Here is a 25,265-nt window from a genome sequence, read left to right on the forward strand (position 1 = left end):
GTAGCATCCGTCTGAGGCTTACAAAGCATGGGCTATATTTTTATCCAAAACTCACAGACAGAATAACCTCAGAGAGGGTGAGAGAAGTACAGAAAAATAAAAACGCGTCCCACGAGGAAGAGCTCACTGGTCACGGCCGCCGTGCATCTACCTGTGACGGCAGCCGTGCCCTGGAGGCGCTGTGCTGACCCCGACCAGCGCTGGCAGCGACCTCGCGGTGTTTCAGCAGGAAGAGGGGCAAAGTCATCTTCTTGGAGTCAGAGCACTGTTTGGCGGCCAGGCCGAGGTCCCCTGGCCCAGGAGCGTTCACCCATCAGACGCCCCATCTCGGCTGTGTGTCCAGCTGTCTGCCCAGGTTTTTCATGCCTTGATGATTGTCACCTGGTGAGAGTAACCATCTTATACCCATTTCATGAACATGAAGGCCGAGGCCCAGAGAGAATAGCAACTCGCGTAAAGTCAACCAGCCCATAAGTAGTGGAGCTAGGATTTAACTAGATGCTTCTGCCCACGCTGCCACCCTTAACATCCGCAGGAGCTGGTTTCCTCCTCGTGCTCCAGGCGGTCTGTTTATGGGGCGGTTTTCTTGCTCCTCTAGGTCACAATGCTGAGCTCAGTACCAGAATTGCACGATTACATTGACAAGTCCCAGCTGACGGAGGACCTGGGCGGGACCCTGGATTACTGCCACACCAAGTGGTTGTGTCACCGCACAGTGAGTCCTGTTGGCACTCCCAGGTGCTGGCTGGGGGCCGTGCTTCTCAATAATGCCTAGTTAATCCAACAGAATTGCTTTTGCGTTACGATGCTGCCTTTCCCAGAGACGTGTTCCCATTAGCCGAAGTTTTCTCCCCAAGAATGAGGAGATGGTCTCAGTGGACCTCAGTCATTTAAAGAAATAACATGAGTAATAAATTCGGGAGTGGCTTTCTCTGGGCTCAGAGACAGAAAGAACAAGAGAAAGAAAACCCTGTGTTGTGGTTGTGGCACTCACACTTCTGCTAACGGAGAGAGAGAGCCCTCGAGCGTAGCATGACTCTGGGTGGTGACGGCGTGTGTAAGGGGTGCCTGGTATGTTTCTGAGGAAGCCGTGAGGCTAAGGAACACGCGGGAAGGTACTTACGCAAAGCAGACTTGCAGTGGCCCCGTCCCATCTCTGAGATGCCCTCCGGGTCTGCGGGGGACGTCTGCTCTCCGGGCAGAGGAGGGAGCGGTGCCTACAAAGCTCAGTGACGCTGTTTCTCCTCTTCCCGAGGCGATTGAGAGTTTTGCTGTCATGGTGAAGCAGACGGCTCAGATGCTGCAGTCCTTCGGGACGGAGCTGGCCGAGACGGAACTGCCCAACGACGTCCCATCCACAAGCTCTGTGCTCATCGCACACACGGAGAAGAAGCACAAAGCAAAGGTACGTGCGGCTTCCGCGGGGTCCTCCACCCGCGAGCAAGATGGTGGAGGAGAGCAGCCGGTGTCGGCCTCAGGTGAGACAGGGTGGGGGGGTTTCAAAGATGCTGTGGTGCTGACGAGCGGGGGACCCTCTGGAGGGGCGTGAAACAGGGCTCCCCGTGAGCGGCGTGAACCAATGCTGTGAAGTGCAGGAGGCGGCCCCATGGTCGACGCTCACGGATCCGAGTGAAGCAAGGCCTCAGGCATCACGAGCTCCTGAGCTGTGCGTGCTATAGGGCCTGCCTTCCAGCTGTTTCTGCTGCTTGTTAGTTGGACCAAGCAGAGAACCCTGGTGTCCAGTGACAGAAGGTAGAGAAGCGCTGGACTGGCTGGAGAGGTTCAGGTTCTTCTGTGTTGAAACTGTTTACCATCGCTTCCTGGATAAATATGTTCCGAGGGAGACGAGCTCTCTGAGTCCATTGCCCCCTCCTGCCCCGCACCCGACCTGCACGCTGTGGCTTTGAATCAGCAGTGGCCATGACCCCCAGCTGGTCCTCGGGGCTGCCCCCACCCAGAGAACCCCTCACTCCCTTTGTCTGGTTTCCCGTATCTGTCTTACCTTGTCCCACTGCCCCTGAGCAACCCGTCACCTATCTGTGCCCTGGTCGCAGCAGGAGGAGCCCCCGACAGCGGCCCTCCCTCCCAGTTCCAAGCGAAACGCAGGAGCGAGCCATCAGCACGGAGGGTCCAGGAGGACCTCACTGGGCTGGTCACGTGTCCACCTTGCTTGTCTTCGCCTCCCACTGCCCATGCAGGGGAGCGCCGCGGAGCCCACTGCACTCTCTGACCTGGACTGAGTCCCAGTGTGACGTGCTGTGCTCTGCCCGCAGGAGAACATGAGGCTGGCGCTGGACGAGGGGCGGAGCATCCTGGAGAGCATCAGGGAGCCTCTGGCCAGGAGCACGGAGCAGAGCCCGAACCAGGACCAGTTGGACAATCAGACCACCGTGCAGAGGTGAGGCTGTGCGCCCGAACACACATCGCCTCTCTGAGCCTCAGCTTCTCGCCCTAACAGGAAGCAGGGGGGCCTCAGGGTCCTTGTTGCTGAAATACTTTTCTTCCAAATCCAAAGAAAGCAGTTTTCTGGGGAGCAAGGTTTCTGGGAGCAACGCTCTTCTTCACAAGACAGAGGAGACGTTTGAGGGAGAGCAGTGGGGTGGGGGGTCCGCCCAGGCCTGCGCTCCATCACCCTCCTGTCCTGTCCCGCCCCAGGTCGCGGCCCGTGGCTTAGAAGCGTATCTTTCTCTCTCTCTGTAAAGGGAATGTCCGCCCTTTTCTCCCGTGGTTTCCGCTGTGAAACAGGACACAGGGTGACGTGCCCACAGGGTTAACTACTGTCGGCTAACATCCTGTGGCCTCGGAGTGTCCGCGGACCCCACACACTCCTCCCATTTCGTGCTCTCGGCCCCACAGGCCATCCCCTCATGTGAGGACAGGTGGGGGCCAGGTGTGGAGCGACAGGACGGCCTCCCGGCAGTCCCCAGCCATCACAGGCCAACCCAGGCCTGCACCCAGGCTGATACTTGCTGTGGCCCCCAGCGCAGCCGCGGTTCACACATGGAGCAGGCGTTCTGCGCTGGGGTGTCAGGGGAGGCCCCGGGGGCACTCAGGTCCCTCGTAGATGTGACGTCACCAGCGGAGGAGGGTGGTCCCCCCTACAAGGCTCCAGTTTCTCATCTTGCAGAGGAGCACGCCCTCCCGCCCACAGAGTGGGTGCAGGAGCAGACAGGGTCACAGGTCAGCACCTAGCACAGCGTCTGGCGCATAGGGGTTCTCAGACTGGGGACAGTGACAGCGAGAGGTGGCAGCAGCTCTTCACCCATTCGCACATGGTGACAGCTTACCCCTTCCCTCACCCCTGAAGCAGAGTTATAGATAATAAGCCCAAACCATTACGATCTGGACCTTTCAGAAATTAATAAGCGCAGCTCACCAGCCGCCAAGCGGCCTCTTCAGGGAGGCGGTGTCACCGTGTCCCAGCGCAGTGAGGCCTGTGGGGCAGGGACCCTCTGCTTTCTGACGTGTCTCTCCCTCCCGCGGGATGGGCCCTGCAAACCCTGCGGCTCGGTGCCCGGGACAAGGGGAGGGAGGGTCTCGGCAAGGCTGTGTGGAGGCCGAGCCCCCCGCCCCCCTTTGCATTGGAGGGCCGTTCCTCAGCACCCCACGTGCCGCCCCCACACAGCACACACCCTCTTTCCTAGGCTCCTGGCCCAGCTGAATGAAACCGAGGCCGCCTTTGATGAGTTTTGGGCAAAGCATCAGCAAAAACTCGAACAGTGTCTGCAGCTCCGGCATTTTGAGCAGGATTTCCGAGAGGTGAGTGGCTCAGAGCGCATAGATGGCCACCTGTCACCTGCCAGATCAGGTTTGACTAAGCCTTGAAACATGCGATTTGATGGGTGGATCATCGTCTACAAAAGGTTCTGTGAAGTCTGCCTGTTGGTGGGTTCTGCCTCCTGCACCATCTGTCAGTCACTCAGGGAGCCTTCGTTCCCTCTTTAGAGGTGTTTGTATGTTCTTTCTCCAGCGTGTGTTTATCATGTGCCTGCTGTGTGCCTGGCGTATAGAAAAATGAAAGACACAGGCTCCCTCGGATTCAGGGTGACAGGGATGTGGAATCGATGCCCCACCATTGTGTTAAATCGTTAGGCCACCCATCAGAAGCCGGCTAATGTTTTATTTACACAGAACACACATACTGAGACTTCCCTATGGTCCAGCCCTGGCGCTAGGCACGCAGACCCACAGAGCAAGTGTTTCCTGTCCTCAGGAAAGCTCTGGTCAGGATGCAGGACTCGTAAACATACAAGAGTAAGTGGCCGCATGGAGTCAGTGACGGAGCTGTTGGGAGGCAGCGTGCAGGTGCCGGGCGAGCAGGACCCACGACCAGCTCTGTGGGGCGCATCCTCCAGTTCTAGTCCTTTGCAGAGGGTCCCGGAAGGTCAGCTTTTGGAAAACGTGGGATTTAGTTGAGCAGCATTCACTGAGCACTGTTAAGGTCAGGACACCTGCCTGAGCTCTGGGGAGTGAGGAGAACCAGTTTCCCTGATGGGGACCAGAAAGGCAGCACGAGCCGCCAGTGTGCACAGCACACCACAGGAGCACCGGGGAAGAGGGGCATCATTACTTATTTTTGTGGAGACTGAGGAGGGCTCTTCAGACAATCGAGCTTTTTATTTGAGGATAATTGTAGATTCATGTGCAGTTGTAAGAAATAATCCAGAGAGACCCCGTGTACCCTTCACCCAGTCTCCCCCAGTGGCGACATCTTCCCAGCCGGTAGCTCAGGAGCACAGCCAGGACACTGACCCTGACACGGGGAACACAGAGCATTCGGTCACCACGGGACCGTTTCCACTTTACGGACGCACCCACCTCCGCCCCTCCCCTCCCCACACTGACCCCCGGCAACCACCAGTCTGTTCTGTTTCCATAATCTTGTCATTTCGAGAAGGTCCTATAGATGGAACCAGACAGAACTTCACTTTGGGGATTGGCTCTTTTCACGCAACGTAATTCTCTAGAGATTCACCCAGGCTGCTGCGTGTTCCAGGAGTTTGTTCTTGTTACTGCTGAGTCGTTAGCATCCACAGTGTGGACGGACCGCGGTTTGATCATCCACCCATTGAAGGGCAGCTGGGCTGTTTCCAGGCTTTTGCTATTCCCAATAAAGCTGCTATAAATGTGTTCAGATGTTTGCGTGAACGTAAGTCGTCGTTTCTGAGACAGGTGCTCAGGCTGCGGTTGCTGGGTCGTGTGGTAGCTGCGTGTTTAGCTTTTTAAGAAAGTGGCAAACTGTGTCCAGGTGGCTGCACCACTTTGCACCCACCAGCAACGTGTGGGTGGTCCGGTTCCTCAGCATCCTCACCAGCCCTTGGTGTGGCCTTGTCTTTGCTTTGTACACATTCCGATAGGTGTGTAGTGGTACCTCGTTCTGGTCCGTTTTGCCTTTCCGAACGGCTGAGGACACCGCACATCCTTCTGTGAGCTTATTTGTCAACAGTCTCTTCTCTTCCGTGAGGTGTCTCGTGTCTCTTTCCCATTTTCTAACTGGGTTGTTTTGGTTTTGGTTTTTTACTGTTTTGAGAGTTCTTTATATACTTTATATACTAGTCCTTTGTCAGATGAGTAGTTTGAAGATATTTTCTTTCAATCTGTTGCTCGTCTTTTTATCCTCTTAACAGGGTTTTTCACAGAGAAAAGTTTTTAATTTTGATGAAGTCTCATTTATCAATTTTGCCTTTTAAGGATCATCCTAACAAGGTTTTCAATCTTAAATCCTAGATCCCAAATGTATGTCCCTAAGCTTTTCTTTCCTAAAAGCTTGTAGTTTTTCATTTAAGTCCACAATCCATTTCAAGTTATTTTTGTATAGGGTGTGAGAATTAGGTCACGGTTTAATCTCTGGTTGTCCAGGGGCTCTGCCATAATTTGTGGAAAAGGCTGTCTTTCCTCCCCTGGCTTGCTCGCCCACTTCTGTCAAAGATCAGTTGGGCATTTTTGTTTGGGTCTGTTTCTGGGTCTGGGTTCTGTCCCTTTGTCAACGCCACACGGCCCTAATCACTGTAGCTATACAGTAAGCCCAGAAATCGGGAGAATGAATTCCTCCCACTTTATTGTTCTTTTCCAAAATACTTTTATTCTATTCTGGTTCCTTTGCCTTTCCATATAAATTTTAAAATAATCTCGTCGATAGCTACAAAAAATTTTGCTGGGGTTTTGATACGAATTGTGTTAAACCCGTATTTGGGGGGAATCAACATCTTGATTGTGTTGACTCTTGCCATCAATGAACACAACACGTCTCACCACTTATTTAGATTTTCTCAGATTTCTTTCATCCATGTGTGGTTTTCAGCCTACCAGTTCAGCACATGCTTTGTTTGGTTTACACTATGTGTTTCATTTTTTTAAGCCATCATAAATGGTATTGTACTTTTAGTTCTGGTGTCCATGTGTTCATGGCTATGGATAGAAACACAGTTGGTTTTTGTATGTGTATCTTGTCTCCTGAGACCTTGCTGAACTCACTTATTCCAGGCGTCGTTTTGTGGAGTCTCTGGGATCCCCACATGGACCATCAGATCGTGTGCAGACAGGGACAGCTTGAGTTTCTCCTTTGTGATCTGTATATCTGTTGTTTGTTTATGTTTTGAGTGATTTTTTGCCTTCTTGTACTGGGTAGAGCTTCCACCACTTGGATGATGGTAGAGGGAGTGGGCGTCCTCGCCTCGTTCCCAGTCCCGGGGGAGAGTGTTGTTTTCCCCGCGTCATTCCCGTGACGTTGGCTGTAGGATGTTTGTAGACGCTCTTCATCAAACTGAGGAAGTTTCCCTCTCGTCCTGTTTTTCTGAGAGAAGATCTGGGTCTTCCCTCCCTCCCTCGATTCCCGGCTTCAGTGTTGTGTCCATGTCCTCTCCCTCAGCGGTGGCTGTCCTGACGTGGGCCCGGGTCTCTGGTCTCCTCCTCTGTTTCAGGTCAAAGCCGCCTTGGACACGTTGGCCCAGAAGATAGTGACCTTCACCGACGTGGGGAACAGCCTGGCGCACGTGGAGCACCTCCTGAAGGATCTCACGAGCTTCGAGGAGAAGTCCAGTGTAAGGATGGGGACGTCTGGGCGGGCGTCAGCCTGGTGAGGCTGCAAGCACGGTGTCACCAAGGTTGCTTAGGAAGGTTCCGGAATTGGGCTTTCCCGCCATCCAAGCGGAAGCCCCCAGCCCTGAGTGACGTCTGCAGGTGGAGGAACAGCTGCCTGGTCCACCCCGACCGAGTCTCCCCCCAACCACCCCCTTCACCCCATCCTCTCCCCACCACCCCTACCCTAACCCCTCCCCCACTGTCCCCTGATCCCCCGCAGGAAATCTCGCCCCGCCTGCATGTAAGGAACAGGAGCTGACCGCGTGTCTGGGCGCTCTCTCCCGCAGGCGGCCGTGGAGCGGGCCCGCGCCTTGTCCCTGGAGGGTGAGCAGCTCATCGGCAACAAGCACTATGCGGTGGACTCCATCCGACCCAAGTGCCACGAGCTGCAGCACCTCTGCGACCAGTTTGCCGCCGAGGTCGGGCGGAGGAGGGGGCTGCTCGGCAAGTCGCTGGAGCTGCACAGCCTCCTGGAGGCGGTAGGCCCCCGACCCGCGCCCCACAGGCAAACTGCCTCTCGGTCCCTCAGGCCAGCTCCCTCCGGGCGGGTAGACATCAGTCACTGAGTGGAAACTGGTCCCACACCCCACACCTTTCTTCTGGCCAGACGGTCACCTCCTGACTCAGTCGTCTCTTTTCTAGAATTCATTTGCCACAAGTAACGGTTTCTGTAAAGGGCCCAGAAACTTACGGTCTAGCTAGCGCATGGCGCCCTGCCTCTCTGTGAGCGAGTCCGGTCCGGGTGATTTGCTGGGGTGTTTTCGGCACCGTGTCCCCCTTGGGTCATAGTTCAGAACTGAGCCAATGCGGTGCTGCAGAGATGCCCGAGAGTGTAGCGGTCAGCAGGCCGCACAGGAGACAGCGAGAGGCCCCGGCAGAGCCCTTCATGGGGACGCCTAGACGCAGCGTCTCACGGTGCCATTTTCCCCCCCGGCAACGCTCCACGTGTCCAGTCCATGAAGTGGTGCGATGAAGGCATCTACCTGCTGGCCTCCCAGCCTGTGGACAAGTGCCAGTCCCAGGACGGCGCAGAGGCAGCCCTCCAGGAGATCGAGAAGTTTCTGGAGACCGGCGCAGAAAATAAGATCCAGGAGCTCAATAAAATTTACCAGGACTACGAACTCATCCTCACCCAAGACCTGAGGGTAAGCCGTCGGGCTGCTCACGGCAGCGTGCTGCCTGCATGTGGGAGCTGCTCCCACGACGTTCCCAGGAATCCTTGAACCAGTTCTTGGAGGTTCCGGGCACTTGAGAGAGATGTCGAGCGGGAGGTCATCTGGTGCAGCTTCCCTTTCAACGCAGAAATTATTTCCACACCTCCCTGGAAAGCAGTCATCCTGCCTCCTGCGGGATTGGTCCTGCTGAGGCGGGTTCTCGAGGAAGTGGCCATGTCTGTGGGCCCCGCTGCCTGGTGCTCCCCTCCGTGTTTCACTGAAACTGGACGCCTCCCAGCTCCCCACCAGCCACCTTGTCCCACCCCTGGGGCGACACACGGCACGCTGCCCTCCCTTCGGCGCCCTAAGGGTGTGTGCAGAGGGGCCCTCCCCCCAGCTGACCTTCCTCGAGGCCTAGTGTCCGTTATTCCTGAGAGGGTGCACCTCCCTGTGCACGGCGAGCGGCACGGGGCGGGATGGCTGCACCAGAGCACACACATCCGAGGTTGTGCGTGCTGAGGCCGAGGCCGCGCACGGTGCCTCTGTTTTTAAACTGTGGACGCCGATGCTCGTGAGGCTCCTTGCTCACTAGTGGTCACGCCTGTCACCTCAGGAACACGTGCAGAAGGTCTTCCAGAAGCAAGAGAGCATGGAAGAGATGTTCCACCGGAGGCAGGCGAGCCTGAAGAAGCTGGCAGCCAAGCAGACGCGGCCCGTGCAGCCGGTGGCCCCCCGGCCCGAGGCGCTCGCCAAGTCGCCCTGCGCCTCCCCAGGTATGTGCAGACACCCACAGTCCCTTCAGGGACCGCCCTCCTTCCGTTCCACCAGGGGCCGTCGCCCATTTTGTAAATAAAGTTTTATTGGCACTCGGCCCGCCATTCGTTTACCCTTGTCTGTGCTGCACTGGCAGAGTGCAGCAAGGAGCGCGTGGTCCACGGAACTGGAATATCGAGTCACTGCTGGGGGATTTTCCGGGGCCTCTTCCCCCCAATCCTGAGGACCCAACTGTCCTCAGCACTGTTGCCGGAATAGTTTTCGTCAAGTGTGGCTGCGACCTGTGCCCCAGAGCCTCTGGAGCTCTGAGCCCCAAAGAGCCACGTGCCCATGCCTCAGCCCGCCTGCCGGGCGCCACGGTCAGCCTCAGCCCCTCGTTGTGTCCCTGGCGGGTGCAGCCCTTCTCTGAGGCCAAGCTGACCTCCCACCAGTTCCTAGAGACTCCCTCCTGTCACCTCCCTGTCCCCAAACACGCTCTCCCAGCAGCTGGGATGGCTCCCACCGTTTTCTTCAGGGCTTTGGCCAGTGTTGTTGTCAGAGCTCTGGGGAGCCAGTTCCCACGTCCTGTGTGCGGGGTCCGATGACACATCGCTCTCTGGCCTCTTCAGAGACCTCCTGGACCGGAGCGTCCTGGCCACAAAGCTCTTGCCGGAGGGCAGGGAGCCGGAGACCCCTGGGATGTGAGCTGACTCCGACGGGCCAGCCCCTCGTCCCCCGACTAGTCTCCCAGCCCCGTTTTCCTTCCTCACTACTTTTATGGGGCTTCTTCCCCCTTCTCTGGCCTGCTTGCTTTTCCCTCTGAAAGTAAAAAAAAAATGCCGGACCCTCCCGCACGCTCTCTGCCCCTCCCCAGGCGGTGCAGGGTGAGTCACACCCACCCTTCTGCCCTTTTTCCAAACCAGGTATCCGGAGAGGTTCTGAGAACAGCAGTTGCGAGGGCAGCGCACGGAGAGGGCCCTACAGGAGGGCCAAGGTGAGGCCCCGCCCCACGCCGCTGACCCCCACCCAGCCAGCCAGCCGCCCCCACCTGCTCCCTGCGCCTGCCTCCCTCCCGCTGCTCCTGGTCTGCATGACCTCAGATCTGTTCAGACGGGAGATGAGACTGGGCTCCGGGCCTGAGCCGGGACGGAGGGGGCGCCGCCTGGCGCTTGACGGCTGAGTCCCGTGTGCTCTTCTCTCCCCAGAGTGAAATGAGTGAGGGCCGGCAGGGCCGAGGCAGCTCCACGGGGGACGAGGAGGAGAGCCTGGCCATCCTGCGGAGGTGGGTGGGCTGCTTCCCGGCTCCCCCGAGGGGCTCTGGTCCAGGTGGGACCAGCGTGACCCCCCAGGTCTCAGCCTCAGGAGCCGAGCTGGCGGACCCACCGGCTTCTACCCCAGAGCCGCCAGGGAGGAGCAACGCTGGTGTCGTGTGGCACCTGCATGTGCATCTGGTGCATGTACGGAAGTGGAACACACGTGTTCATTTGGCCTGTCCACATCTGAAATCAAGAGAAATTTAGGTTTTCCTTAGAAAAGCCGCATTTGCCCCAGATCCTCAGGTAGCACTTTGCTGATTTGAAATGGCTCGTGTTTTCCCTTCCCTGAAGCCCCAGGCGAGAAGACAGTGTGATTCACCCCAGCCAGCCCCTCGGGTGGCTCGTTTGGGTCCTGTCCTGGCTCCCCTCTCCCCAGTGGGCTTGGTCCCTCCCACTGCCCAGGAGCCCTTCCCACCCCCCTGGCTCCATGCGCTGAGCTGAGTGTCACTTCTCTCTCTTAACCTCTCCCATCCTCGTCTTCACCCCAACCCCAAGGCTCTGCTTCTCACAGCTACCCTGTTTCCACGGCACCCGCTTGGGCGTCCTGTGTGCTCCACCCCTCCCAGGAGTGGCTGGGGTTGTGTCCGTCCCCACACAGCACTGCTGATGAGGTCTGAGCTCTAGAATGACAGAGAGGGCCCTTCCGACGTCCTTCCCGGGATGGGGGGGTCACTTCCCCATGGAACCCCTACCTTCCAGCTGGGCTGGACTGTCCACCGTCCACAGGGCAGCTGCACGCACCGCCTCCCTGCGTGGTCCCACTCTGAGATCAGTACTCAGAATGCCCCCCTCGCTGCCGGCCCTCAGCATCTAGCTCAACCCCCACCTGGGAACCCCCTCCCCGCTGTAAGGCGCTGTACTCCCAGACAGGAGCACTGACCTCCAGCTCGTGGTGGTGAGAGGGAGGCCCGAGGCCCCTCTTCTCCTGCCACCCCGTTTAGGAGCGTGGACTCTGAACTGCGGCCCTACGGCCTCGTTAGGTGCTGACAACTGTTTTAGAACTGATGGTGCCCCTCCGTCGGTGCTCCACGATCGCAACCCAGGAGCACCCCGGTGGCTCCATTTTCTGTGCATTAAGGTGGGGAGCTTGGTCATAAGTGGTTGAAAGGTGGTCCTCGTCAGTAAAACAAGACCTGACTGTTCATTTGAGGCCCACGCCCCTCTGGGCATCCACAACATGATGGACATGTGGCAGTTCCCTGATCGTCACTGGCCACCCACTGTGTGCACGAGGGTGGTGACAAGCCCTAGAGCAGCTAAAGAATGCCCCGAGGTGGGGGTGCAGATGGCCCCAGACGAGCAGGCCGGTGCAGAGGCGCAGGAGGGGCTCTTCCTGCAGGAGACGGCGGCGGGAGAGGGGAGCAGGGCTGACTCCGCGGGGTGGGAGGACTTGGAGACGTGCCCAGAGCAGAGCGATGCTTGAGATGCGCTTGAGGAATCGGGTCATTTTGTGTGGGTGGCCCCAAAGCCAGGAGGCGGGTCCGGGCCTCTGGATAACAGTCCGCACGCCCTGTCCACAGGCACGTCATGAACGAGCTCCTTGACACGGAACGGGTCTACGTGGAGGAGCTGCTGTGCGTCCTGGAGGTGAGCCCGCACTTGGGGATGCTGGGGTGCCCCATGCTGGCGGCTTGGGGGGGGCTCCCCACCCCAAATGGTCTTGTGTCCACCGAAAAGCACAACTTCACTCAGAACAGCCCCAGACTGGACACAACTCAAATGTCCGTCCACAAGACCAGGCCCAGTGGGTTTAGGGGGACTTACTCAGGGACAGCGTTTAGCAGGAGAAAGACCTGCTGCTACGGCCCGTGACCACGGGCGACCCTCAGGACCTGATGATGAGTGGGGGACATCAAATAAGAACGTGTTCCCATCTGGGGAGTCCCTGCCTGCCGTCAGGGTGGGGAGGTTGGAGCACAGTCACCTGTGTGCTGAGCTGTTGCCTGAGGGGGACAGTGGGACTTCCGGCTGCTGGAATGTTCTGTATCTTGAACTGGGCGGGGTTTACAGGGGTGTAGACACATAAATAGCTTATCAAGGTGTGCACTTGAGGTTTTGTCCCCTTCACGGAAGTTGTACCTGAATTTTAAAAACATTGAAAAGAGACCTCCCCCCCCAAAAAAGTTGTGCTGTTTGTAACTCACTCACATTTTGTGGTGCTTGTGCAGACGATCCTGGAAAAGGCCAGTGAGTACACACAAGGTCGATTTGCTCTCTAAAACCTGGGACTGTCTCGTCCCCCTGGGCAGCGGCCGTCCGTCTGTCGGCTGCAGCTCAGGGTGCCTCCTGCCTCTCTCCCCTCCCGCAGGGCTACGCTGCCGAGATGGACAACCCGTTAATGACACATCTCATCTCAACAGGCCTTCAAAACAAGAAGGATGTTCTATTTGGAAACATGGAAGAAATTTACCACTTTCATAACAGGTCGGCTTTCCTCCTCACACATGTGGTCAGCTGTGTCTCGCCTCCAGAGTGGCCGCCTTCAGGGAGCAGGAACCCAAACGGGCCTGGGCTCTGCCGGTGGGGAATCTCCCTTCCTCCCTCTCTGGGGCATGAGCAGTGGCTCGAGTGGGACTGAGACAGGCCAAGGGCGAGTCGTCTGAGCCGCGTGGCTGGCTTACAGATGGGCCGCCTGTTCCCCAGGAGAGATGCTCTACGCTCTGTCAGCGGCCCCCTCCTGCCCTCTTCCTCTACTGCTGGGACAGGAGCCACCGCCCCACCCCCACGTGTGTGCGTTTGGCGCTTTGGGGAGGCACTGAAGGCCACACCCCTAGCAGAGCCCATTTTGTTCCCAAGCTTGTGGAAAAAGACGACAACACTGGGGGCTCCTTTCCTCCTGCTCTCCCCTCGTGAGAGCACTCTGAGGCCTCTCCGTGGCTTTGGGGCAAGTGCGGGTGGTCCTTCTGGAGCTGCTCACCCTGGTGCCTCGTCCCAGTTTGCGGGAGCTGGTGGGAAAGGCTGTGAGTTGGGAGACTGGAGTGCAGAGGGAAGCAGACAGACACAGAGCAGCTGTGAGCGAACCCTCCCTCTCCCCTGGCAGTGCAGCCGGGGCCAGGACTGGGCCCCACCCTCCCCCGGCCCTCAGGGGACACTTGGGCTCTCAGTCTGACCACATGCTTTGGCTCCGCTGTCATTAGCATCTCCCACCCGCCCTTCTATAAAGGAGGCAGCTGACCCCACCCGGGGCCTTCCCTTGGGAACTAAAATGAGCAGGTGGCCCAGCCCATCAGTGTCCTTGACCCCGGCCTGGGGTCTCAGTCAGTCCTCAGGTGCTGGGCCCCTGGCGGCTCCACACTGCAGTACTATGTCCTGACCTGATCCCCAGGGAGCTCCCCCTCCCGATGGGACTTACCCCGATAGAAACAAACAGAGGAGGACTCGGCCCAGGGCCCAGGGCAGTGCTACCTCAGGGAGGGTCCCAGGGGCAGAGCCAAGAGCCCTGTTACACAAGCACACAGGTATGGGGGCTGGACTTTCAGAGCCTCTAGATGCTTCTGTCTGTCTGCCTGTGGCCTCTTTGTCCCATGTCTGCCAGCAAAAAGGGGCTCCCCAACCTCTGCGTGAGCACTGACGCCAGAAACGTAAAGGGACCCGCAAGGGGGTCGCGTTGGCTTAACCCTGAGAGTTTGGTGCAGGGGGGACCCTGAAAGTGACAGCTGTGGGCTGCAGGTTCCTGAAATCAGAGGGCGTTTTCCCGCACACGACACCTCCTGCACCGTCCAGAGTTAGGATGGAGAGTCATCTGGAAAACGATGCCTGTTAATTTGTTACAGATGCCGTCTTATTCATGTTGTCCATCGTACAACCTAATGCAAACTTCCTTTGTCTAGAATATTCCTGAGGGAGCTAGAAAACTACATAGACTGCCCAGAGCTGGTCGGAAGGTGTTTTCTAGAAAGGGTATGTATTTGTGTAAACGTGCACCTTGCTGTGCCCTATTTCTTACAGTTACTACTTAAAATCATAGTGACTTTAAATCCTATTGCCGTCCCCTCTGACCAGCTGAAGTCACAAAGTACACGTTTCCAGCTTGGCTGAGATGACGTGATACTTTATGGTAGGGCCAAAAGAATGCGATTTTTTCCTAAAGCCCAATAACTAGTTCAAAAAAGAGAAAAACTATCAAACGTAAGCTTTGAGAAATGCTAGAATTGTGAAGCATCTGAGTGTTGATGGCAAGTTTGGGTGAAGCTGAGTGCTTTCGTGCTGGTGTTTTGTTCTGTGCTGGTCCTGCCCTGGTTAAGACGCCCTCCCTTCCCAGCTGACCTTGGACAAGTCGTTCACGCTTTCTGAGCCTTATTTTTTTCTCCTTGAAATGGTAAATGTCTGCCTCCTTCCAGAGCGGGGCGATCAGCCGAGGTGGGGGGTTGGTGGGGAAGTTTTCAGAGGAGGAGGGGCTGCCGGGCGCAGGGGCCGCTGTCTTCTCTGCGCAGGCCCACAAGATCTTGTTATGCTGATCTCGACCGACTGCTAGCTTAGCAGTAGGGAAAATGCAGCTTCCTAACAGCAGTGAAACTAAGTCTCAAGCTAGAGGCTGCAACTCGCTACGATGAATTGGCGTCAGGAGGCAGAAGGGAGGAAAAGGGGAGCGATATTTGTGTTTCCAGTCGGCCTGGCCGTTGGCAGCGCTTCTCAGAGCTGTTTGAGAGCTGGAGCCGGGCCGTCACACTGCAGGCCAGCGGCTCAACGTCAGGTCCTGGCAGGCAGGGTGAGCACCTCCTGGGATCTTTTCAGAAACGCACATTCTAACGTCCCACTCCAGACCTGCCACGCCAGGACCTCCAGGGGTTCTGAGTTGAAACGAGCCTACGGGCGATTCTGCTGCCCATGCAAGTTTGAGCACCACCGTGTACACTGAGCTCTGGGGATTCTTTAGAAAGTCTGTGTTGGTCCTACGTTTATTTTTAGTCTGTTAGTCCTGTGGCAAAGCCAGCTGTCCTGAGCTAATGTGTACAGAAGCGGTGTCAGGACCAAGGCAGCCCTGAGAAGGGAGCTTCTGGGGGCGCTGTCACCTGGCTGCCCCACTGCGAGGGGCGTGCGTCTGAAATGGAGGGGGAGAGCCGGGATTGGCCCCACAGGGGCAGGGCACCTCGGGCAGGTGTCGTGCGGCCTTGATTCCAGGCCACTTTGCTCCACATTTGGTTGGGGTTTGTGCGGGAGGCTGACACTGGGCACAGGTCGTCAGCAGCCTGACCGAGGTGCAGGGCTCTCAGCAAGCAGGAGGCGTCTCAGCACCACTGCTCTGCGCTGCCCTCTGCCTCTTGGCCGGCAGCCGTGTGCCGGCTCCAGCTGAAGGAGCCCCAGAGCCGTCTGTGCCCCCGGGCTGCCCTGGGGCGGTTGCATCTCACACCCGGGGCTCAGGTCTGACTCAGAGAATAAGCTGTGTAATGTGCAAAACTGCCAGAGAAGACTCAGGAAGTTCCATTTGAAAAAACAGCCTCTAACAGCCTCTGAGGGAGTCCGTGCAGCGGAGGCCCCTCACCCAGGACAGCCTGTGATGGGGGGTTCCAAGGACCCGGGACCCCTCTGGGAGCAGTGGGCGTCCAGAGGGTGTGACTCGGGAGTGGCGCCAGCCCCCCGGGGCGCTGAGATGGCCGTCTGTGTCCCGGGACAGATGGAGGAGTTCCAAATCTACGAGAAGTACTGTCAGAACAAGCCGCGTTCCGAGAGCGTGTGGAGGCAGTGCGCCGACTGCCCCTTCTTCCAGGTGTGTCCGGGATCTTTCGAGTGTCGTTTCCTTTAGTGGCGGGCTCCCAAACCCAGAACTCTGAGAACCGTCTAACCCAGAGGTTTTGGGGGGTGCAGGAATGCCAGAAGAAGCTGGACCACAAGCTGAGCCTGGACTCCTACCTGCTGAAGCCAGTCCAGAGGATCACCAAGTACCAGCTGCTGCTCAAGGTGAGACCCCGCAGGCCCCGCACCCAGCCTGGCGGCCGCCCCTCCCTGCCACCACCCGCCTGTCTGTCTGCGGCTGCCCCGGCCGTCCCTGAGCTGCCTTCTTCCCATCTCTATGAGAGTCCTGGTTCTTCACAGCCCTTTGTGGAGGGCCTGCTGTGCGCTGGCCATGGCCGCGGGGCTGGTGACATAGAGGTGAACAGACGGGCAAACCCCACCCTGTGAGGGCTCTCCACATGCACTGGGCTGTGTGCCATACACTTCTTCCCAGCAAAGCCCAGTCTATATCCAGCTGTCCTTGTGGGCCCAGCAGAGGCAGCTCTGCTAGGCTGGAGTGAGCGTGTGAATGGACGCGGCGAGCGTGCCTTTGACAGTCAGATGTTTATTTGGGTGTCATATTTGAAAGGAAAGAGTAGGAGGTTTACAGTAGCAGATAGAAGACGTGAGCCCCCTGCGGGGTGCTCACCCTGCGGAGGCACTGGGAGGGGCCTGCACTTGCCCAGCTTGGCTGAGTGTCCGGCTCAGGGGTCGTCCCGATCAGCAGCATCCGGCCAGGCTATTGGGAGTGGTATGGAGTGGAGCTATAGGGAGATGGGAGGGCGGCTTCCCGAGCTGCTCCAAAGCCAGTGACCCTAGCAAGCCTGCCACCTGGGGAGGGTGGCTGTCCGCATGCATGTGTGCTGTGGTGACTGCGTCTCGAAGGGTCTGTGTTGGGGCTGCCGGGGGCCTCTGCTTCCAGGACAGAGCACGGGCACTCCAGCAGCTCTCGAGGGAGCGTCAGCATCTAGTGTCCGGACGGGACGGGTGTGTGAGTGGGGCCTGGTTCTCCTCTCCCCCAGGAAATGCTGAAATACAGCAAGAGCTGTGAGGGGGCCGAGGACCTGCAGGAGGCGCTGAGCTCCATCCTGGGCATCCTCAAGGCCGTGAACGACTCCATGCACCTCATCGCCATCACGGGCTATGACGTAAGGGCCGCGGGAAGCTGACGGGCGGTGGGCTGCGGCTGGCCGTCGCTGGGCAGAGCTGTGTCCTGGAGCTTCCACTGCATGCGTCACCCGAATCCAGTTAAACCTCGTGTGACTCGGGGTCAGGTGGCCCTGAGACACAAACTCCCGGGCCGCAGCCTGCGTGGGGGCCTCTCAGGGCAGACGCAGCTCTGCAGCCCTCTCCACTCCTGCCCTTTTCCTGCGGTCGGCGTCCCTCAGGAGTGGGCGGGGGTCTGTTTTCTCTTATGCCGCTTGTGGGCTGGTGACATGTGACACGAGAAGTCAGATTTCGGTCAACTTATTAATTTTATTTCTCTCTCTACAAGTCCATTCAACACTCACTCTCGCTTTCTTTTCATTACTAGGCCTTATTTTTAGAGCAGTTTTAGGTTCACAGCAAAATTGTGGGAAACAAGGATTTCCCATGCACCTCCTGCCCCCACAGCCTCCCCCACTGTCAGCGTCCTCACCAGATGGTGCATTTGTCACAACCGATGAACCTCCATGGACGCGTCACCGTCACCCAGAGTTCACGGTGTTCATCAGGGCTGACTCTTGGTGCCGGACGTTCTGTGGTTTTGGACGAATGTGTTATGACGTGCGTCCATCACTACAGTATCATACAGGGTGGTTTCACGGCCCCAAAATCCTCTGCTCCACCTGTTCGTGCCCATCCTCCCAGCCCTGGGAAGCTGATCTTTCACTGTCTCCATAGTTTTCTTTCCCAGAAGGTCACACACCTGGAACCCACACGTGCAGCCTCCCAGAGGGGCTCCGCTCACTCAGCAACGTGCAGCGAGGCGCCCACCTGGCTCTGGGTTTAGTGACCTCCTGCCCCCACATGTTTCAGGGGAATCTGAGCGACCTGGGGAAGCTGCTCATGCAGGGCTCCTTCAGCGTCTGGACGGACCACAAGAAGGGCCACAGCAAGGTGAAGGACCTGGCCAGGTTCAAGCCCATGCAGCGGCACCTGTTCCTGCACGAGAAGGCGGTGCTCTTCTGCAAGAAGAGAGAGGAGAACGGGGAGGGCTACGAGAAAGCGCCTTCCTACAGCTACAAGCAGTCCCTGAACGTGAGTGAGGGGGGTCCAGCTACAGGCAGTCCCTGAATGTGAGTGAGGGGTCCCACAGCTACAAGCAGTCCCTGAACGTGAGTGAGGGGTGTCCAGCTACACGCAGTCCCTGAATGTGAGTGAGGGGTCCCACAGCTACAAGCAGTCCCTGAATGTGAGTGAGGGGCCTCCAGCCACAGGCTGTCCCTGAACGTGAGTGAGGGGCCTACAGCTACAAGCAGTCCCTGAATGTGAGTGAGGGGCCCTCCAGCTACACGCAGTCCCTGAATGTGAGTGAGGGGCCCTCCAGCTACACGCAGTCCCTGAATGTGAGTGAGGGGTCCCACAACTACAAGCAGTCCCTGAATGTGAGTGAGGGGCCTCCAGCCACAGGCTGTCCCTCAACGTAAGGGGGTCCCACAGCTACAGGCTGTCCCTCAACGTGAGTAAGGCAGGTGCTACAACTGCAGGCTGTCGGTGAATGTGAGTAAGGCCGGTCCAGCAGCTGGGACCTCCCTGGCGCTGCCCTTGTTAGGGGAACTGTTAGCCTGTGGCAGGCTCTGACTGAGTCTTGGCCGCTATTCTCACTCTCTGGCACACACGTTTTCTGTTATGGTGGAAGTCAGGGATCTTGGACGTCCTTGGTCCCCACCCCAAAACTTCTTCCATCGTCTCACCCATGCATCAACTCTAGAGGCAGGTGGAGAGCTCTTACCCTGCACACTGACGCCTGTCTCCCCATTTCCACTGTCAGATGGCGGCGGTTGGCATAACGGAGAACGTGAAGGGCGACGTGAGGAAGTTTGAGATCTGGTACAACGCCCGGGAGGAGGTTTACATCATACAGGTGAGCCGCGTCTCTCGGGCCGCCACCAGGGACGCGGCGAGCCCTGAGGATCACCAGTGAAAGGCGTCTAGTGAGAGCTGGTGTCTAGAATCTTCCGGGAAGCTTGATCACTGGGAGACAGGAGCACCACTCTTCATGTGGGGGCGCTGCCCTGGGCCATCTAACCTGAGCTGGACCCAGGATGACGCCCCAGGAGACTGCAAGTCAGGGGAGCTCCAGGTGCACCACAGGAAGGTGGGCTGGGCTCCCGTCGCCCCGGCCCCTGTGCAGCTGGACGGCACAGGGGAGCACGGCTGGCCTGTGCCACGCTTACACACACGACCGGCTTCTCCTGGGGGCGTGTGTGCCAGCCCTCAGCCGTCCTCACCGTACTGGGGAGAGCAGGAGGTGGGTGGAGCTGTAAGTGCATCTGGGAGCCCGTGCAAGACCCCAGGTGCCCTGGGAAGGGGTCAGCCCACACGGGGGCTGTGCCTGTCCTGGTTGCCCTTCAAAGTGCTGACACACTCAGTGGGTCAGGCCCAGTGCTACGTGGCAACCCCGCAGGGACGCCGTGGCCACGGCAGCGTGGAGTCCACGACACATGGGACTTAGTCGTCTACCACTCACAACACCCACGTCAGCACCGCCAGGCCCACGGGCCACCCAGAGCCAAAGTGAGGACGCGGGCGCAGGCTCCTGGGAACCGCCAGAGACGGTGGCGGCCCCTGGCTGTCCACAGTCTCAGCGTCTGCAGAGCCAAACTGCCCAGCTGGCACTGCCCTCAGGCCCGGGCACCGACCGAGGCAGGGCAGCAGCCCTGGCGGTGGCTCACGCTCCTTTTCGTCTCCCTTGCCCTAGAAGCTTAGAGTTCTGCGAGACTTCAGGCTCCCACCGTCCTTGTCACCTAACACAATGTCAGGGCACAGTTCACACCCCAGGGTTTCCCACTGAGTCAGATGTCCACACTTGCACAAGGATACTTGCCTGGTGGTCAGCCTTGGCTGTGTGGCAGGGCCCTGGGCGCCCGGCACCCTTCCATCCCGCCCTTGCCGTGGGGGGCGTCCCAGGCAAGGGGACCTCTGGCCGTTTATTCCTCTCCTTTCCCACCCACATGCTCTCGTCTTCGATTCCTGAGATTGTCCTCGGAGGTTCCGAGAGTGAAACGCCGAAGCGTGAGTCTGCAGGGAGCGAGGCTGCTCACCTCCTGGCGTTTCTCTTGCGGGGTAGGCACCAACTCCCGAAATCAAAGCGGCATGGGTGAGCGAAATCCGGAAGCTGCTGACCAGCCAGCTGCAGGCCTTCAGAGGTAAGAACGTCTTCGGCCACGGTTTTCTCTCCGCTTTTGCTCCGGGCGCTGTTCATACGCTCCAAGCAGCCACAGAGCCCTAAGCTATTGGCTGCCATGCTCGGTTCAGCGCTCCAGCCGTGCTGGCTCTCGTTTGTCCCCTCCTCGCAGAAGCCAGCCAGCACCGCGTACTGGAGCAGTCCCAGAGCCTGCCTCTGCCTGCAACGGCCAGCGCAAGGTAAGCGGGCACCGGGCCCCACACATCAGGAGGCCAGACAGTGGGCAGTGGCACAGTCACCGAGTTTCCTGGGCCCTGTCCCCTGAGTCTCCCAGTGTTGGGGTGACTTGACGTTGCCCACAGCCCTGGGTCAGGCCCAGCGGGTCAGCTTCAAGGACGAGCGTCTGGCCTGGCGCCCCAGCAAACACCAGTCCTGACAACCCGCCAGTGTGTCCATCTGTGGGTTTTCCCTGTTCCATCCGCCTGCCGGCCGCTGTCCCGGAGAACGGTTAACCGCCAGCATGTCGGTGATGGTGGTGCCTCAGTCAGGGCTGGGGGTGCAGGGGCTGAGAGCCGCGACTGAAGCCACCCCTCGCACCCACGGTCAGAGGCCGCCCGCACACTGGCCTCATCCTTCCCTCGCGGCCCTTGCTTTTCTTTGTTATTTTGTTCATTTACTTGGTTTTTTCCCATATTGTTCCTGGTTCTTATGTAAGCACATCTACTCACTCACGAATGGGATATGGTCTAAGTAAATAATCCACAGAACAACAGTTTTAAAAGAGAAAGACTCCCCTCCCCGCCCACCAAAAGCCGGCCTCCTACCTAATAGCTCGGAAGGGGGTTTGGCCCAGTTCGGCTCCCTTCGGGCTCCGTCCGGAAGTGCGGGCCCCCTGCAGCGGCGGGACACGATGCTTTGAGGACCGGTGGGAATTCAGGAGGCCTGGCCACCTCAAATCCTCAGGGAGCGTTTTGGAAAACTAACCAGATGGCATCCTATTTCTCTTTCGATGTGTCTGATGCCATTAGTCCCTCGAAAGGGAACACAAGAAACATCAAAAAGCTGGAAGAAAGGAAGACCGACCCCCTCAGCCTGGAAGGATACGTGAGCTCAACATCGCTGCCAAAGGCCCCCGAGAAGGGCAGAGGTGGGTGTGTGTGCGACCAAGCCTGGCGGGGCCGGGGCCACCCCGTGGGTGCCATTGGCGGGTGAGGCAGGGACACAGCCTCCTCTCGCAGGAAGGGGCCTCTGAGAGTTCAGGGGTCCCGGCCCCCCATGTGTGGAGCACTGGGATCGCCCAGAGCAATGCTCTTCCTCATGCTCGGGGGCGCCCCAGCCCCAGAGACCAGCTGGTGTGGCCCGACGTGAGCCCTCCCAGAGGCCCCCAGGGTGCGGACGCCCCAACGCGGCCCCTCTCTCTTCCTTTGTAGATGACACGGTCACTAACTCTACCTCAGAAAGCTCTGCACTTTCCAAAAAGCGCTTTACCCTGCAGGGTTTTGCTAACCTCAAAGGTCAGAAAGGTAAAGGGCACCGTGTCCCTCGCCGTGTGGCGTGTCTGTCATCCATTCGTGTGTGGTCATTCGTGCGGACGGTCTTGGGGCGTCTGCCTGCTGCGTCGCAGGGGCAGCGTTCAGCGTTCTTCCACTGAGTCACGGTTGTGCTGACGCTGGTGTCTGTTGCCACGCGGCCAAGCTCTCTTCTGGGACCTTTTCTTGGAAAGGTGCACAGGGCTTTTCTGAAGGAGCCTTGCCCGGAAGCTGGACTCGCCATTGCTTTTTGGTCCAACTCCACCACCCGTCGTTCCTCAGGTCAGGCCCCTCCAGGCATTGGCCTTCCTGGCTGCAGTTACTCCCTCCCGCCCGAGGGCTGACGTGCTGGTGTCCACTGCCTTCTAGAGGCCTCTGCTGGTGCACGGGGCGGGTAAAGGCCTCTCGGATGGAGATCCTGAAAGCTCGACCGCCTCTGGGCGCTCCTGGGCGATGAACTACGTGGCAGGGAAATACGCTGAGGCAGGGCTTGAAGCAGGCCCTGAAGTTCAGGCGGGTCTTACAGGACCCCCACTAGATGCTAGAAGCCAGTGTTACCTAGGGTGCTTCTCCTTGGTCCAAAGTTGGAGAGGTTTTTTTTTCCCAGTTTTACAATACTTTTAAGTTGGCCTCAAACTTTTTGCAAAAAAAGAAAGGGAGGACAAATTCTGGTGCTGTCGACATTGCTGAGTATGGAAAGTGTGCACGCTACGCATAGTCAACGCAGAGCTCAGAAAGCGCACCAGAGGCAGCCCCCACAGTGATCACACGATGGCCTGCCGGCCGCACACCGGTCTCCTCTCCTCTGACTCCCCTGGGCCTCTCTCGCTGTGCTGTCCCTCGGCCAGCAGAGTTTTGTTCCCAGGAAGCCACTTTTTGAATCAGTGGAAATTGCCCATCGGATGCTTGAGTCCCATCCCAGCGTGAACTCTTCCTCACGGCTCCCCGGCATGAACTCTTCCTCACGGCTCCCCGGCGCTCTGCATGCAGTTCCTCACTCTCTCTCTCCTGTTCTGTTTGTGCCTCTTCCTCCTTCTGCAGCTTCTCCCACCAGTCCTGAAAAAAAAGCTAAACGGCACGAAGTAAAGAGCGATCCCACGCCTTTTGGTTTACGAGGTAGAGTGGCTGACCTTCTGTTTACCCACCTGACATCCATTTACCTGTCTGGTTAGGGACGCTGTCTGTCCTGCTGTGACACGTCATCTAAGCTGCACAGGGAAATAATCTCTGCCAGCCGGGAGCAAATTCACTGTTTCCTTCAAAAGCCTGATGCTCTGGTGACACTGTGATGACGTCACCCTTCTCAGTGACCTCCTCATGCCAGGTCTGCCCAGCAGCCACAGGACTGCCCACTGGCCACCCCGGCCGGCGTCTGGGTTGGTTGGACTTCGTTACCCAGCACTGTGTAGGCTGCAGCCATCCCTGTCCAGGGGCCCCTGCAGCAGCAGCCCTCCACTTCCCCAGTTTGTCCCGACGCTTCTCGGTGGAGACACAGAACGTGGCAGCTGCAGGGTCCCATCCGACCCCTGATCTCCTGGGGGTCATGCAGACAGTTGGAGTGTAGCTCCTTCCTGGAACTCAGGCCTTCTCCTTTCTTGCCCCTCGTATTCCGAGGGCAAAGCCCCACCACCCACCTCAGGGAAACCCAGAGACGCTCCTGCTCAGGTGGAGGGTCTCAACTTCATAGAGAGGGCTTCACTTTGTGAGTCTTCCTGAGTTTTCCAAACAGTTGAGAAGGTTCCCACAGGGTGTAGCTGAACCGGCATCCCCACACACACCCCCAGAGACCACCCAGGGGCCACCGCGGCTGACTCTGGCCTCAGACTGCACTCTGAGGCCGAGCTTGCGACCCTCTCCCGCAGCCTTCGCATGGCAGCCCCTCCTGTGCTGGGAGAAGAGTTGTTTCCTGCTGATGGCCTCCGGGGGTGGGCACTTTTATCCGTTCTGCGCTCTCTCTGAGGACCCAGACATGCCTGGGGCATCTCCCCGCTGTCTTCCCCTGGGTAGCAAGCAGGCGTGGGGTCTCGTGAGTCCGGGCTTGTGTCAGGCCCCGGGTGGCTCTGGTGCTGCTTCTGCCACCTCTGGGCGAGTCGTGTTACCTGTGCAAGCTCATCTCATCTGTTGAATGAAGATGAGGCAGCCTGAGGGTCGCAGTAGATGTCTAAGCCTAGAGCCTGGGGCTCAGCGCCAGCCTCCTCCACCTCCGCCTCCTCCCCCTCCTCTTCCTCCTCCTTCTCCTCGGTCATTTCAGTCTGCAGCAGGCGACGATGAGCTACAGGTCTTCCTGGCTGCACTCTTGTGAACGTTTAAATGCTTGCTTCCCGAAAAGCTTCATCCGCCCATTGTTTTACTCAGTATCAGCATCGGTGACTATTCTGAAGGAAACAGAGGTGACCATATTCAGTCACTTTGGCCTAATGTCCTCCTGGCAAAGTCCCCAACTTCCGCATAGATGGAGAGCGATGCTGTCCCGTCTGTGTCGTGAGGCTTCTGAACATCTCGTTGTTCTACACGTGGTGCCTCGGGCACAGCCAGGTCTCCTTCTCCCACTTACCCCCCATCACACCGTTTAACACGGGGCACTACTTGAGCCCGTTAACAAGCGGTCACCCAGAGGCTCTGGGCAGCCGTGAGCAGCCACAGGCCCAGACGCTGCTCTGCATCTAGAAGACCTTTTCTCCGCGGGCGCCAAAGGGCGGTCTGTCCAGTCCCCCACATCACAGACATGGCCACCTGCTCTCTGCAGCCAAGGGTTACCCAGGCCTGCGGGCCGGGCAGCACTGCCTTCTCTGCGCCCAGAACAGTCTTCATCTCTCTGTCCCCACTGTCCTCAAACTCACGCCTCTTTTCCTCCAGAAGCCTCATGTCTGTGGGTGGTAGGCTGGAGGGGAGAAGATGCTTGCAGCCAGGCCACGTGGCGCGGGGACCCTCAGCGTCCCTGGCCAGTGCTCCGTCTTGGTGCCCCATGCTGTACGTGCAACAACTCCAGACAGGCCTGAAGCAGGCAAGGTTGTGTGGTTTGAAACTGGAAGTTCAGAGTCCCCAGTTCCGGCACAGACGCAGCCCGGTGGTGATGTGAGCAGGCCGTGCTCAGCCCCCTCCTCGAGACCCAGTGGCGCAGCCCCAGGAAGGCAGAGCCCGGAGGCCCTCCCGGCTGCTGGACCTGGCCTGGTTGTGCAGTGGGAGCTCGGGGGGCTGCCGGCCTCTGTGGCCCTGAGGACAGGCTGCCTTCGCGCGGCTCAGAGCCCCGCCGGCTGATGGGGTGCTCTGGGCCCAGCTCCCTTTCTGCGAAGACGAAGATGGCTTCCTCGCGCCTCTTCAACACAAGCTTTTCTCTCCCAACCTCAAAAATGACTGGCCTTGGGAACTGGCCTGTTAGGCAGCGTGCTCC

General features: G+C 58.4%; 1 protein-coding gene across 26 annotated transcripts in view; it reads left to right on the forward strand.

Annotated features, from left to right (window-relative positions):
- Nucleotides 1-25,265, forward strand: part of MCF2L (MCF.2 cell line derived transforming sequence like) — a 179,560-nt gene that overhangs the window by 147,994 nt on the left and 6,301 nt on the right. For 15 of the 26 annotated variants that reach the window (XM_014854901.3, XM_070520171.1, XM_070520169.1 and 12 more), the window contains 23 exons: nt 599-715; nt 1,256-1,405; nt 2,274-2,398; nt 3,645-3,759; nt 6,921-7,040; nt 7,368-7,559; nt 8,034-8,225; nt 8,848-9,007; nt 9,911-9,981; nt 10,193-10,269; nt 11,824-11,890; nt 12,612-12,727; nt 14,134-14,203; nt 15,918-16,010; nt 16,109-16,201; nt 17,038-17,163; nt 18,035-18,256; nt 18,990-19,082; nt 20,289-20,367; nt 20,518-20,584; nt 21,374-21,492; nt 21,776-21,868; nt 22,916-22,990. In XM_014854901.3, the coding sequence (XP_014710387.2) occupies nt 599-715; nt 1,256-1,405; nt 2,274-2,398; nt 3,645-3,759; nt 6,921-7,040; nt 7,368-7,559; nt 8,034-8,225; nt 8,848-9,007; nt 9,911-9,981; nt 10,193-10,269; nt 11,824-11,890; nt 12,612-12,727; nt 14,134-14,203; nt 15,918-16,010; nt 16,109-16,201; nt 17,038-17,163; nt 18,035-18,256; nt 18,990-19,082; nt 20,289-20,367; nt 20,518-20,584; nt 21,374-21,492; nt 21,776-21,868; nt 22,916-22,990 (2,632 nt within the window). The remainder of the gene's footprint in view (nt 1-598; nt 716-1,255; nt 1,406-2,273; nt 2,399-3,644; nt 3,760-6,920; nt 7,041-7,367; nt 7,560-8,033; nt 8,226-8,847; nt 9,008-9,910; nt 9,982-10,192; nt 10,270-11,823; nt 11,891-12,611; nt 12,728-14,133; nt 14,204-15,917; nt 16,011-16,108; nt 16,202-17,037; nt 17,164-18,034; nt 18,257-18,989; nt 19,083-20,288; nt 20,368-20,517; nt 20,585-21,373; nt 21,493-21,775; nt 21,869-22,915; nt 22,991-25,265) is intronic. The other 11 variants (XM_070520179.1, XM_070520186.1, XM_070520187.1 and 8 more) reach the window with 2 other exon arrangements.

Source organism: Equus asinus, chromosome 11 (assembly GCF_041296235.1).
Source record: "Equus asinus isolate D_3611 breed Donkey chromosome 11, EquAss-T2T_v2, whole genome shotgun sequence".
Lineage (NCBI taxonomy): Eukaryota > Metazoa > Chordata > Mammalia > Perissodactyla > Equidae > Equus > Equus asinus.